The sequence below is a fragment of the Gobius niger genome, assembly GCF_951799975.1.
Source record: "Gobius niger genome assembly, chromosome: 4".
In the NCBI taxonomy this organism is placed as follows: Eukaryota; Metazoa; Chordata; class Actinopteri; order Gobiiformes; family Gobiidae; genus Gobius; species Gobius niger.
In genome coordinates, this window is record NC_136855.1 from 260,694 (window position 1) to 276,248 (window position 15,555).

General features: G+C 44.0%; 2 protein-coding genes across 2 annotated transcripts in view; one reads left to right on the plus strand and one right to left on the minus strand.

Annotated features, from left to right (window-relative positions):
- The window catches only part of adamtsl5 (ADAMTS like 5), a gene marked incomplete at its 5' end in the record, with an annotated part of 20,263 nt that extends 16,495 nt beyond the window's left edge, over positions 1 to 3,768 (plus strand). The window contains 2 exons of the mRNA XM_079555492.1: positions 917 to 988; positions 3,323 to 3,768. Coding sequence (XP_079411618.1) covers positions 917 to 988; positions 3,323 to 3,666 — 416 coding nt within the window. The 3' untranslated portion in view covers positions 3,667 to 3,768. The remainder of the gene's footprint in view (positions 1 to 916; positions 989 to 3,322) is intronic.
- Positions 3,769 to 6,772: 3,004 nt separating this feature from the next.
- Positions 6,773 to 15,555, minus strand: part of serinc4 (serine incorporator 4) — a 31,145-nt gene continuing 22,362 nt past the window's right edge. The window contains exons 6-11 of the mRNA XM_079555621.1: positions 13,684 to 13,895; positions 11,449 to 11,544; positions 8,241 to 8,367; positions 8,046 to 8,158; positions 7,384 to 7,534; positions 6,773 to 6,995 (exon numbers count right to left, since the gene is read on the minus strand). Of these exons, the coding sequence (XP_079411747.1) occupies positions 6,800 to 6,995; positions 7,384 to 7,534; positions 8,046 to 8,158; positions 8,241 to 8,367; positions 11,449 to 11,544; positions 13,684 to 13,895 (895 nt within the window). The 3' untranslated portion in view covers positions 6,773 to 6,799. The remainder of the gene's footprint in view (positions 6,996 to 7,383; positions 7,535 to 8,045; positions 8,159 to 8,240; positions 8,368 to 11,448; positions 11,545 to 13,683; positions 13,896 to 15,555) is intronic.

Genomic DNA, 15,555 nt, shown 5'->3' on the forward strand with positions numbered 1-15,555 from the left:
CTCCTCCAGCCTCCGTCAGACTGAAGACCTGGGCTGGACCCGGACCGGACCAGGAGCTGCCCCGGAGCCCCGCCCACAGTCAGTCTCTCTCTCCTCCTCCACTGTAACGCTTTAACCATAAAAACATCCCATAGAAACAAACGTGTCACATGGTTCGACTCTTCACAGTATTTATTAAAACTGTACTTTCAGTATGTTTGTCACATGTTTGTTTAAATAAAATGTAGAAGGTTTTGAAGTTATTGAAACATATTTAGTCCGTTCTCTGCAGGTCATGTGGTTCGACGCTCACTTTAGTTTCATTATGAAGAGACGACTTCTGCCTCCACAATGTTCCACCAAATCATGTCCACTCATTACGGTGGTGCAGGAGGCCCGAGGTCATGGGTTCGAGTCCCAGCTCCCGCACTGGCTGGTGAAGCACTGAGAGCCACTCACTGTAAAGCACTTTATAAGTTGAGTCTAAATATAAATGCTGCAAAGTGCCTCATGTTTAGTTAGTTCAGTTTAAACTAATGTTTGAACAAGCGAAGCTCGTCAGAGACAAAAGGCAAAACACGTCGACTTTATGAAGAGGAAAAAATGCCTCTTTGTATTAGAAATAATAGAAAGAATAAAGAAAATGGCCTCATCTGTCGGATGCAGGATTTTAGTTGAGGCAGTGACAAAATAATCTAAAACAACTTCTTATAGGATCGAGACTAACGTGTTTTCACAGATTAAGGATCAAATATGACACATTAAGTGATTTTGATAAAAACATAGACATTTTGATTTTTACTGTATAATCTGCACAGCCGGAGTTATATTATTATTATATATAATATCATTTGATCAGAAATAACTGCAGTGGAAGATGTGACGGACCCGGGACAGCTGACTCCTCTTTAAACCTGCTTTGATGCTGTGTTTTCAGGGCGCTGTGGGGCGTGTCCCAGAGTGCGAGGGCGTGGCCAGAGGCGGAGACAGTTCTGCTCCAAAGACTTTGGTTTGTTTCTTCACAAACTCTGACCTTTCACCCCCGACAACCAATGTGAAACTGTTTTACTTGTATGTATACTGTATGTACACTGTATGTATACTGCAATAGTACTGCAGTAGAACAGCCGTAAAGCTCCTGCTTCATAGTAACACTAACGATGCTAATGACGCTAACGATGCTAACGACGCTAATGACTCTAACAACGCTAATGACTCTAACGACGCTAATGACGCTAACGACGCTAATGATGCTAACAACGCTAACGACGCTAATGACGCTAACGACGCTAATGACTCTAACGACGCTAATGACTCTAACGACGCTAATGACGCTAACGACGCTAACGACGCTAACGACGCTAATGACGCTAACGACGCTAACGACGCTAATGACGCTAATGACGCTAACGACGCTAATGACGCTAACGACTCTTACGACGCTAATGACGCTAACGACGCTAACAACGCTAATGACGCTAATGACGCTAACGACGCTAATGACGCTAACGACGCTAATGACGCTAACGATGCTAATGACGCTAACGACTCTTACGACGCTAATGACGCTAACGACGCTAATGACGCTAACGACTCTAATGACGCTATCGACGCTAACAACGCTAACGGCGCTAATGACTCTAACGACGCTAATGACGCTAACGACGCTAATGACGCTAACGACGCTAATGACGCTAACGACTCTAATGACGCTAATGACTCTAACGACGCTAATGACGCTAACGACGCTAATGATGCTAACAACGCTAACGACGCTAATGACGCTAACGACGCTAATGACTCTAACGACGCTAATGACTCTAACGACGCTAATGACGCTAACGACGCTAACGACGCTAATGACGCTAACGACGCTAACGACGCTAATGACGCTAATGACGCTAACGACGCTAATGACGCTAACGACTCTTACGACGCTAATGACGCTAACGACGCTAACAACGCTAATGACGCTAATGACGCTAACGACGCTAATGACTCTAACGACGCTAATGACGCTAACGATGCTAATGACGCTAACGACTCTTACGACGCTAATGACGCTAACGACGCTAATGACGCTAACGACGCTAATGACGCTAACGACTCTAATGACGCTATCGACGCTAACAACGCTAACGGCGCTAATGACTCTAACGACGCTAATGACGCTAATGATGCTATTGACTCTAACGATGCTAATGACTCTAACGACGCTAATGACGCTAACGACGCTAATTACTCTAACGACGCTAATGACGCTAACGACGCTGACGCTAACGACGCTAATGACGCTAACGACGCTAATGACTAACGCCGCTAATGACGCTAACGATGCTATTGACTCTAACGACGCTAATGACTCTAACGACGCTAACGACGCTAATGACTCTAACGACGCTAATGACGCTAACGACGCTAATGACGCTAACGACGCTAATGACGCTAATGATGCTAATGACGCTAATGACGCTAACGACGCTAATGACGCTAACGACGCTAATGACGCTAATGACGCTAATGACGCTAATGACGCTAACGACGCTAATGACGCTAATGACGCTAACGACGCTAATGACGCTAATGACGCTAACGACGCTAATGACGCTAATGATGCTAATGACGCTAATGACTCTAACGACGCTAATGACGCTAACGACGCTAATGACGCTAACGACGCTAATGACGCTAATGACGCTAATGACGCTAATGACGCTAACGACGCTAACGACGCTAATGACTCTAACGACGCTAATGACGCTAACGACGCTAACTGTGAAAAGTGAAGGCAGCTACAGTACAAGTGTGACATATTTCACAGAACTTGTAAATGTCATAAGATGTTTAATGTGCGTTTGTGACACAGACTCATGAAAAGCCCACACTTAAATGTGACTTAGCATTAGCATTAGCATGTAGCTCAGAGGACACATTGAGACACTAACTTGTATCTAACATATATTATACAAAGGTCTGTAAATTTAGTAATGATTTCTGACGAGGCTTTGGCCACTCCCCTAAACGTGGTCGATGAAAACATCTACATCGTTCATAATTTGAGATGTTTGATGGCTAATGCTAATGCTAACGGCTATAGGGAAAATACACTGAAGAGGCTACTGGAACCTGAATCGTATACCGGAGTAGCTTCTTGCTAACTGTCCGCATGAATGAGCTTCACCTTTTTATTTCTATGGTCACGGATGCTGGCTCTCAGTCGTCCGGGCGGTTTATAACTCTCTCTCTCTCTGGCTCTCAGTGGTCCGGGTGGTTTATAACTCTCTCTCTCTCTGGCTCTCAGTGGTCCGGGCGGTTTATAACTCTCTCTCTCTCTGGCTCTCAGTGGTCCGGGCGCGGGTCCTGGCCGTCCTCCCCTGGGGCTCTGAGGCTCGTATCGAGGTGCAGATCCTGGAGTCGTATAGGAACCGTTTTCCGCTGCTGAGTCGAGAGTTCCTGTGGGCCCCGGACCCCTGCTGCCCCCTGCTGGAGGCCGGACGGCAGTACATACTGATGCCACGGCGCCACATCAACCACGAGCTCACACTGAACCGCCTCCTGCTGGAGCCGCACAGCTACAGCGCCCCCTACAGGCCGCAGGAGGACGAGCACATGAGAGAGTTACAGAGGAGCTGCAGTAACAGGGGAGACACGGCGCCCCCTACAGGCCGCAGGAGGACGAGCACATGAGAGAGTTACAGAGGAGCTGCAGTAACAGGGGAGACACGGCGCCCCCTACAGGCCGCAGGAGGACGAGCACATGAGAGAGTTACAGAGGAGCTGCAGTAACAGGGGAGACACGGCGCCCCCTACAGGCCGCAGGAGGACGAGCACACATAAAGTCCTGCTGTAGGGGCTGATGTAAACATGAGGGAAAATGTCTTTTGTTTTCATCTAAAAAATGTTCAAAATGTACGATATTTTTGTACGACAAAATCTGCTTTCAGTCATGTGACTTTTTTTGTTATGGCGGCCATTTTGAATATCAAAGTAGCATCACGCAGTACTACAACATGCAACACTATCTCTACTTCTGTGAACTCGTAATCATTGCTCCAGAAGAAAACAGTAAAAACACGAGCCCAGAGGGAAACCAGTGAGTCAGTGTTTAAGCTGCTCAAGACGTTAGCATGCTACCGGTTAGCATTTAGCTTCAACAGCTCAGCTCTGACCTCTCCAAGAGAAAGCATCTGGCCTTGGACACAACATGTGACAGAGGTCAGAGCTGTTACTGTAGTGCTTCCTGTGTTCATGTGAGCCACACGTGTTTATCGTGTTGAAGCCAATGGTTCACAGTTGCTAACCAGTAGCATGCTAACGTCTTGAGCAGCTTAAACACTGACAAACTGTAACAATCACAGAGAAAGGTTTTCTGTTCATTTAGTCTTCAGAGTGGAGCAGATCTTTAGTAGATCCTAAGAGCTGCTACGTCTGAGCCACATCTGCTGCTTAGGGCTAACCCTCATGTCACATAAACGTGTGTTATTTTCTTGATCAGGGATTACGAGTGAATAAAAATGTCACTGTCGATCAGTGTCTTTGATTCAGTAGATACTGTTCCATGTTGTAGTACTGCATAATGCTACTTCAGTATTCAAAATGGCCGCCAGGACTATGTGCGGTGTCCCTGGACACGCATGTGTTCGTCCCAAAGACCTGGAGCTGAAGTGACTAAAGTGGAGCTGCTCTTTGTCCTCCTGGGAAAACCTGCTGAAAATGATCTGTGGAATTAAACCTCCGCAGCAAACGGAAACAGCTCCTCCAGACTCGAACTCGAGACCTCACAGTCAAACATCAGGCTCCTCCCCCTTTGTGACTGATCTTCTCCTCATGTTTGAACCACTGTTTACACCTGATGCCCTCCCGCTGCTTCACTGACCTTCACATCTGTAAAGGTTTGAACTTTGTGCCAAAGAGATTCTATTCTGTAAAGATACTTGAGTATATTAAATACTTGAGTATATTAAATACTTGAGTATATTAAATATTTGAGTATATTAAATATTAAACATCTGTAAATCTGTGACTCGCACTTTTATTGCTTTGACTAAAAACTAATCATTCACTTCACACAAACAAAGACACTTCAGTATAAAAGCATTTATTTCACTCAATATCAGCCTTTCAAAATAAAATCTGTTCGTTCCATCAGGAGGTCATTACAGAAGGAGAGAGGAGAAGAGAGGAGGAGACGAGACGAGAGAGGAGACGAGATAAGGAGAGAGGAGACGAGAGGAGAGGAGACGAGGAGACGAGGAGATAAGGAGAAAGGAGACGTGAGGAGTGCTCAGTGAAAAGTTCTAAAAGCTCCACATCTTCAGTGAAATCTGTGTCACATTTGTGCTTCGTCTCGTTGACTTTGGGACAGTTTTTGTTTGATGTGGAAAGGTTCAGCCGTTACTTTCACCATAAACTAAACTCTACTGGACAGTTTTACAGATGTTCCGGATTCATCAACCTCTGGACGAAACGCCACAGATTCAGACTTTTGGGAAAAACACATGGAATGAATCACAGTCTTTGTTCAAGTAGAAGAAAAAGTTGACTTAGAGTTCAACACTGGAGATAGCACTAGCTGCGTTAGCATTAGCCGCATTAGCACTAGCAACATTAGCATCAGCCAAGTTAGCACTAGCTTGCATTAGCATTAGCCGCACTAGCATTAGCCACGCTATTATCATTAGAACAACCTGCATTAGCCGCGTTACCACTAGCTGTGTTAGTATTAGGCGCATTAGTACTAGCTGCATTAGCATTAGCTGCACTAGCCGCTTTAGCACAAGCTGTGTTAGCATTATTCTTATTAGCATTAAGCGCTAGCATTAGCCATGTTTGCACTAGCCGTGTTAGCATTAGCAGGTGCGGCGCAATAAACCCGTTTGGCTCTTGTTTATCTTCAGGAGGCCGTCCAGAGGTAGCACTTTTACCTGACTCTAAACTCCTGGACGACTGAGAGCTCACACACATTTGGCCTGAGAGGAACATCTGCCCTGATGTGATGAAGTCAAATCTGCTCTAAAACTATCGTTAAATTCCCCTAAAGCTAAAAAGTCCTACAGAAAAGAACGAGTTCATCTAAGAATCCGCCCGAACCCTAACCCGACAGCGAGCTCACAATAACCCTGTGAGACGATCTACAAGTGTCCAGCTGCTTCACTTTTTACATTAACGGTGAGTCCAGAGGAGTCAGGGTTTCCTCAGGGTGTCCCCAAGGTTTCCTCAGGGAGTCCCCAGGGTGTCCTCAGGGTGTCCTCACAGTGTCCTCACAGTGTCCTCAGGGTGTCCTCAGGGTGTCCCCAAGGTTTCCTCACAGTGTCCTCACGGTGTCTTCACGGTGTCCTCCGTGAAAACGGCAGAAGCAAGCAGCTCTTACACTTCATGTTTTCACCAATTTAACGTGGTGTGAACCTTTGGACCCGAGATCCGACAGCAAGAGGAACATGAACTAGATCCAGATGCTCCTCCACAGAAGAGACTCTTCAACAAGAGGAACATGAACTAGATCCAGACGCTCCTCCACAGAAAAGACTCTTCTCTCTGAGGTCCTGTGAGTGTTTCTGAGGTTCTGTGAGTGTTTCTGAGGTTCTGTGAGTGTTTCTGAGGTTCTGTGAGTGTTTCTGAGGTTCTGTGAGTGTTTCTGAGGTTCTGTGAGTGTTTCTGAGGTTCTGTGAGTGTCTCTGAGGTTCTGTGAGTGTTTCTGAGGTTCTGTGAGTGTCTCTGAGGTTCAGTGAGTGTTTCTGATGGAGCTGACGTGGAGATAACGCGCTGACTCGCTCACGAGTCCATGTCCGTCGTTGGCTCTGAGTCCGTGCCGAGTCTTTTGTCAGACGCTCACGGACACATGGCGCTGACTCCGGCGCTTGATTCGCGCTCGTCGGGGGCGGGGCTTTGATTGACAGCACAGAGGAGCCAATAGGAGCCAGAGATACAGCGTCACACACGCCCAACAGGAAGTGAGCTTCACCCAGAAGGTGGACCAGCTGCCGTGGGTGAAGGTCTCCAGCTCTGCAGACTCATAACTGAAACATATGAACATTAATGTAGTAACGGCGACTCGAGGCTGAAACACGTACATGACATCAGTGAGATATATATATATATTTTTTTATGTACAATGTAACAGGCGTGGCTAAATATTAACAGTTTAAAGAGTCCTCACTGAAACATCACGCACAGATTCATGTTTATTATTATTATTGTGGAAATAAACACGGAGCCGCATAACATCTAGACGTGCTGAGGGGAGTCCCACAGGGCTGTGTCCGGACCCCCACACTCTATACTGTAGAGTTTACTGCACTGCAAACGCACAGGTGTGACAAGCGTTCAAACGTCCAGTCTTTTCAGAAACGCTAGGAGACAGTTCTGGGGTAAATGCTGTCATGGAGCTACAGCCAAAGGACTGACCTGAACCAGTTGGTGAGGGTCATCATGACGTAAAGTGACGCCAGGAAAAAGACGAAGTGGAAGAAGCTGTAGCTGTAGGAAAGCCTCTGCGTCTCATTCTGCAGGACGCGCTGCACACCACGAGACTCCTCCTCGATGATCACCTCCTCCGCTGAAATATACAAGTATATGATCAGAATATACTCCACAGTAAACATCAGGCTAACGCGAGACTCCTCCTCGATGATCACCTCGTCCGCTGAAATATACAAGTATATGATCAGAATATACTCCAGACCAAGGGCGTGGCGTTTGGTAAAATTGAGGGCGGGGGATCGAGAGTCAGTCCCTTTCCGGGGGTCTCAGTAGTTAAATTAGTTAGGTTTCAGTTTGAATTCCCTCCCTTATTTTTCGCCTGTGCTCCAGATGCACTAAACAATTCAGGAGCACAGAGGGAAAAGCTTTTATGATTGAAATACTATTACTCTGTGTATTTCATGAACTTCTGTAAGTGTTACATAAACTTCCTGAAATGTACATGTGTTGCTATATCCTAAACATGATGTCTCTTCTTTTTTAGGCTAATGTCGTCTGTGCACCCTTTTGTCCCTGATCAAATAAATACTATTTCAATTCAAAATACAGAAGCTGAAGCTACAACGTTTGCGTGAACGCAGTCCCACCTTCGTCCTGTTGGGGGCAGCAGAAGCAGCAGGACGCCTTCTGGAACTCGTATCTGTAAACTTTAATCATCCAGAACGGCCCGAACATCTCGGCCAAGTACGAGGCCTCGTTACTACGGAAACGGAGACAAAACACAGGTTAGTCAACACCACGTTACCATGGAAACTGGAGAGCAGGGAGGAGCTAACACTCACCAGGCGAACAGAACACAGCAGTACATGATGGCGGCTCCGATTATCGCCACGGCGTTTCCTTCCCTTTTGATCTCGTTAGGCCCCAGACTCGGGAAACACACGGTGGAGTTCACGCCGTCGATCAGAGCTGACCAGGAAACAGAGAAATATACAAATATAATATAATATATCAATAAATAAATATACATTTATATTAAACATCAACAAAGATAAGCATATATAAATACATTTATATTAAACATCATCAAAGAGAAGCATATATAAATACATTTATATTAAACATCAACAAAGAGAGGCATATATAAATACATTTATATCAAACATCATCAAAGAGAAGCATATAAATATAAATACATTTATATTAAACATTAACAAAGAGAGGCATTTATAAATACATTTATATTAAACATCATCAAAGAGAGGCATATATAAATACATTTATATTAAACATCATCAAAGAGAGGCATATATAAATATAACTACATTTATATTAAACATCATCAAAGAGAGGCATATATAAATATAACTACATTTATATTAAACATCATCAAAGAGAGGCATATATAAATATAACTACATTTATATTAAACATCATCAAAGAGAAGCATATATAAATATAAATACATTTATATTAAACATCATCAAAGAGAAGCATATATAAATATAAATACATTTCTATTAAACATCATCAAAGAGAAACATATAAATATAAATACATTTATATCAAACATCATCAAAGAGAGGCATATATAAATATAAATACATTTATATCAAACATCATCAAAGAGAAGCATATATAAATATAAATACACTTATATTAAACATCATCAAAGAGAGGCATTTATAAATATACATTTATATTAAACATCATCAAAGAGAAGCATATAAATATAACTACATTTATATTAAACATCATCAAAGAGAAGCATATAAATATAACTACATTTATATTAAACATCATCAAAGAGAAACATAAATATAAATACATTTATATCAAACATCATCAAAGAGAGGCATATATAAATATAAATACATTTATATCAAACATCATCAAAGAGAAGCATATATAAATATAAATACATTTATATCAAACATCAACAAAGAGAGGCATTTATAAATATACATTTATATTAAACATCATCAAAGAGAAGCATATATAACTACATTTATATTAAACATCATCAAAGAGAAGCATATAAATATAAATACATTTATATTAAACATCAACAAAGAGAGGCATTTATAAATATACATTTATATTAAACATCATCAAAGAGAAGCATATATAACTACATTTATATTAAACATCATCAAAGAGAAGCATATAAATATAAATACATTTATATTAAACATCATCAAAGAGAAGCATATATAACTACATTTATATTAAACATCATCAAAGAGAAGCATATAAATATAAATACATTTATATTAAACATCATCAAAGAGAGGCATTTATAAATACATTTATATTAAACATCATCAAAGAGAGGCATATATAAATACATTTATATTAAACATCATCAAAGAGAGGCATATATAAATATAACTACATTTATATTAAACATCATCAAAGAGAGGCATATATAAATATAACTACATTTATATTAAACATCATCAAAGAGAAGCATATATAAATATAAATACATTTATATCAAACATCATCAAAGAGAAGCATATATAAATATAAATACACTTATATTAAACATCATCAAAGAGAGGCATATATAAATATATTTATATTAAACATCATCAAAGAGAGGCATATATAAATATATTTATATTAAACATCATCAAAGAGAGGCATACATAAATATAAATACACTTATATTAAACATCATCAAAGAGAGGCATACATAAATATATTTATATTAAACATCATCAAAGAGAGGCATATATAAATACATTTATATCAAACATCATCAAAGAGAGGCATATATAAATACATTTATATTAAACATCATCAAAGAGAAGCATATAAATATAAATACATTTATATCAAGCATCATCAAAGAGAGGCATATATAAATATAAATACATTATATTAAACATCATCAAAGAGAGGCATATATAAATATAAATACATTATATTAAACATCATCAAAGAGAAGCATATATAAATATAAATACATTTATATTAAACATCATCAAAGAGAAGCATATATAAATATAAATACATTATATTAAACATCATCAAAGAGAAGCATATATAAATATAAATACATTTATATTAAACATCATCAAATAGAGGCATATATAAATATAAATACATTTATATTAATCATCATCAAAGAGAAGCATATATAAATATAAATACATTTATATTAAATATCATCAAAGAGAGGCATATATAGATATATTTATATTAAACATCATCAAAGAGAAGCATATATAAATATAAATACATTTATATTAAACACCATCAAAGAGAAGCATATATAAATATAAATACATTTATATTAAACATCATCAAAGAGAAGCATATATAAATATAAATACATTTATATTAAACATCATCAAAGAGAAGCATATATAAATATAAATACATTTATATTAAACATCATCAAAGAGAATCATATATAAATATAAATATATTTATATTAAACATCATCAAAGAGGATCATATATAAATATAAATATATTTACATTACACACCATGAAAGAGAAACATCTATTATCACTCATTTTTAAACAGATCCAGCTCGCACACATTTATATCTTGAGCTCAGGTGTAGTAGTAGTAGTAATATTTGAAGCAGTAGTTGTAGTAGTAGCAGCCAGAGGTGAGTAGTACTCAGTTATATTTACTTTTGAAGAATTCTGAAGAAATTGCGCTTCTTAGTTTTATCACACGGCACTTTTTACTTCTTTATTGAAGTATCTGTTTCTTACTTGAGTACAAATCAGTGTTACTTTTTTCCACTGTGAGTAAATATTTCATTTTGATCAAATCTAAAACAGAGGTCGTTCACCTCCTGGTTCTAATGTATTTTCTGTTAATTTTCTTTGTAAATATCACGATTTCCACAGGATTTTATGTTTTGTTTCTCACAGTTTGTGGCGACTTTCAGCCCACAGTACTCGAGTAACACTTTCTCCAAGTACTTTTTTCCTTTTACTTGAGTAAAATTATGTGAAAACAATGTTACTCTGACTTGAGTAACACCTCTGGTATCAGCAGTATTTGCAGTATTTGCAGTATTTGTACCTGTTTCTGGAGGTCTGGAGCTCAGGGCGGAGAAGGTCAGGTACATGACGTAGCAGCTGATGATGGAGGCCTGTAGTAAACCAGAGCGTGGCTGCTCTGTGGGTAGAAGTACAAGTATTAGTACTGTATTATGTACTGCATATTGTACTGCATTATGTACTGCAGATCTGTAGTAAACCTGATCTGGGCTGTGTCTCTAAAAACTCATCTTTTGATACAAGTTTGAAACTTGTTTCCTCTTCCCTCAACTCTCAACGCTTTTTTTCAGCAGCTTCTCCATCGGCTCCAGATACAAATAAACCCCGTCTTCTGCCCGAGTGCTCGGGTTAGCGTTAGCGTTGGGGTTAGCGTTGGTGTTAGTGTTGGTGTTAGCGCTGGTGTTAGCGTTGGTGTTAGCGTTGGTGTTAGCGTTGGTGTTAGCGTTGGTGTTAGCGTTGGTGTTAGCGTTGGGGTTAGTGTTGGTGTTAGCGTTGGTGTTAGCGTTGGTGTTAGCGTTGGTGTTAGCGTTGGTGTTAGCGTTGGGGTTAGTGTTGGTGTTAGCGCTGGTGTTAGCGTTGGTGTTAGTGTTGGTGTTAGCATTGGGGTTAGCGTTGGTGTTAGCGTTGGTGTTAGTGTTGGTGTTAGCGCTGGTGTTAGTGTTGGTGTTAGCGTTGGTGTTAGCGTTGGGGTTAGCGTTGGTGTTAGTGTTGGTGTTAGTGTTGGTGTTAGTGTTGGTGCTAGCGTTGGTGTTAGCGTTGGTGTTAGCGTTGGTGTTAGCGTTGGTGTTAGCGTTGGTGTTAGCGTTGGTGTTAGTGTTAGCGTTGGTGTTAGCGTTGGTGTTAGCGTTGGTGTTAGAGTTGGTGTTAGCGTTGGTGTTAGCGTTGGTGTTAGCGTTGGTGTTAGTGTTGGTGTTAGCGTTGGTGTTAGCGTTGGTGTTAGCGTTGGTGTTAGTGTTGGTGTTAGCGTTGGTGTTAGTGTTGGTGTTAGTGTTGGGGTTAGTGTTGGTGTTAGTGTTGAGGTTAGTGTTGGTGTTAGCGTTGGTGTTAGCATTGGTGTTAGCGTTGGTGTTAGTGTTGGTGTTAGCGTTGGTGTTAGTGTTGGTGTTAGTGTTGGGGTTAGCGTTGAGGTTAGTGTTGGTGTTAGCGTTGGTGTTAGCGCTGGTGTTAGCGTTGGTGTTAGCGTTGAGGTTAGTGTTGGTGTTAGTGTTGGGGTTAGTGTTGGGGTTAGTGTTGGGGTTAGCGTTGAGGTTAGTGTTGGTGTTAGCGTTGGTGTTAGCGTTGGTGTTAGCGTTGGTGTTAGCGTTGAGGTTAGTGTTGGTGTTAGTGTTGGGGTTAGTGTTGGTGTTAGCGCTGGTGTTAGTGTTGGTGTTAGCGTTGGTGTTAGTGTTGGTGTTAGTGTTGGTGTTAGCGTTGGTGTTAGCGTTGGTGTTAGTGTTGGTGTTAGTTTTGGTGTTATCGTTGGTGTTAGCGTTGGTGTTAGTGTTGGTGTTAGCGTTGGTGTTAGTGTTGGTGTTAGCGTTGGTGTTAGCGCTGGTGTTAGCGTTGGTGTTAGTGTTGGTGTTAGTGTTGGGGTTAGCGTTGGGGTTAGTGTTGGTGTTAGCGTTGGTGTTAGCGTTGGGGTTAGCGTTGGTGTTAGCGTTGGTGTTAGTGTTGGTGTTAGTGTTGGGGTTAGCGTTGGAGTGGAGCTGCTCAGACTGATGCAGGTCTGGACTGGTTTAATGATTATCTGCTCTGTCCATGTTTTTACAGCAGCCGATGACAGACAGGAATCTCACCCGAGCAGAGGAGAGGAGGGGGAGAGGGGGAGGAGGAGGAGGAGGGAGAGGAGAGGAGGGGGAGAGGAGGAGGAGGAGGAGGAGGGAGAGGAGAGGAGGGGGAGAGGAGGAGGAGGAGGAGGAGGGAGAGGAGAGGAGGGGGAGGAGGAGGGGGAGGAGGAGGAGGAGGAGGGAGAGGAGGAGGAGAGGAGGACGAGAGGAGGGGGAGGGAGGAGGGGGAGAGGAGGAGAATAGGGAGAAGAGGGGAAGGAGAGGAGGCGCAGAGACAGAGGAGGTGTCCCTTTGTGTGTGGAGAGTCCGTCCATGTTCGGTGAGTGGTTGTGGTAATGGCGTCCACTGCAGCATCGAGGCCGGACCGACACGTGACCGATGCGTGACCGTTGCGTGAGCTATGCGTGACCGATGCATGACCGATGCGTGACCGTTGGGTGAGCTATGCGTGACCGTTGCGTGAGCTGTGCGTGTACACGTGTGGTACTCACTGCTCTTGACGCAGGGCGTGACGGACACCAGGCCCATGGCGGCGCACAGCGTGAAGTGGCACCACAGCAGGACACGGTTGGACTGGCAGAACTCAGCGTGAGTGTAGTACTTCAGCATGAACAGGAACGCCAGCGCCGCCACCAGGTAGAAGAGGAGCGTGGCACAGGCGACCGCCACGTACCAGCGCCTGCTCTCTGCCGCCCCCGTCAGCCTGGGAAGGGAACTACAAGTCAGACTAAACACACACCCCCGTCAGCCTGGGACGGGAACTACAGGTCAGACTAAATACACGCCCCCGTCAGCCTGGGACGAGAACTACAGGTCAGACTAAACACACGCCCCCGTCAGCCTGGGACGAGAACTACAGGTCAGACTAAACACACGCCCTCGTCAGCCTGGGACGGGAACTACAGGTCAGACTAAACACACGCCCCCGTCAGCCTGGGACGGGAACTACAGGTCAGACTAAACACACGCCCTCGTCAGCCTGGGACGGGAACTACAGGTCAGACTAAACACACGCCCCCGTCAGCCTGGGACGGGAACTACAGGTCAGACTAAACACACGCCCCCGTCAGCCTGGGACGAGAACTACAGGTCAGACTAAACACACACGCCCCCGTCAGTCTGGGACGGGAACTACAGGTCAGACTAAACACACACACCCCCGTCAGCCTGGGACGAGAACTACAGGTCAGACTAAACACACACACCCCCGTCAGCCTGGGACGGGAACTACAAGTCAGACTAAACACACACGCCCCCGTCAGCCTGGGACGGGAACTACAGGTCAGACTAAACACACGCCCCCGTCAGCCTGGGACGGGAACTACAGGTCAGACTAAACACACACGCCCCCGTCAGCCTGGGACGGGAACTACAGGTCAGACTAAACACACGCCCCCGTCAGCCTGGGACGGGAACTACAGGTCTGACTAAACACACGCCCCCGTCAGCCTGGGAAGGGAACTACAGGTCAGACTAAACACACGCCCCCGTCAGCCTGGGACGGGAACTACAGGTCAGACTAAACACACGCCCCCGTCAGCCTGGGACGGGAACTACAGGTCAGACTAAACACACGCCCCCGTCAGCCTGGGACGGGAACTACAGGTCAGACTGAACACACACGCCCCCGTCAGCCTGGGACGAGAACTACAGGTCAGACTAAACACACGCCCCCGTCAGCCTGGGACGGGAACTACAGGTCAGACTAAACACACGCCCCCGTCAGCCTGGGACGGGAACTACAGGTCAGACTAAACACACGCCCCCGTCAGCCTGGGACGGGAACTACAGGTCAGACTGAACACACACGCCGCCGTCAGCCTGGGACGAGAACTACAGGTCAGACTAAACACACGCCCCCGTCAGCCTGGGACGAGAACTACAGGTCAGACTAAACACACGCCCCCGTCAGCCTGGGACGGGAACTACAGGTCAGACTGAACACACACGCCGCCGTCAGCCTGGGACGAGAACTACAGGTCAGACTAAACACACGCCCCCGTCAGCCTGGGACGAGAACTACAGGTCAGACTAAATACACGCCCCCGTCAGCCTGGGACGAGAACTACAGGTCAGACTAAACACACGCCCCCATCAGCCTGGGACGAGAACTACAGGTCAGACTAAACACACGCCCCCATCAGCCTGGGACGGGAACTACAGGTCAGACTAAACACACACGCCCCCGTCAGCCTGGGACGAGAACTACAGGTCAGACTAAACACACGCCCCCGTCAGCCTGGGACGGGAACTACAGGTCAGACTAAACACACACGCCCCCGTCAGCCTGGGACGAGAACTACAGGTCAGACTAAACACACGCCCCCGTCAGCCTGGGACGGGAACTACAGGTCAGACTAAAC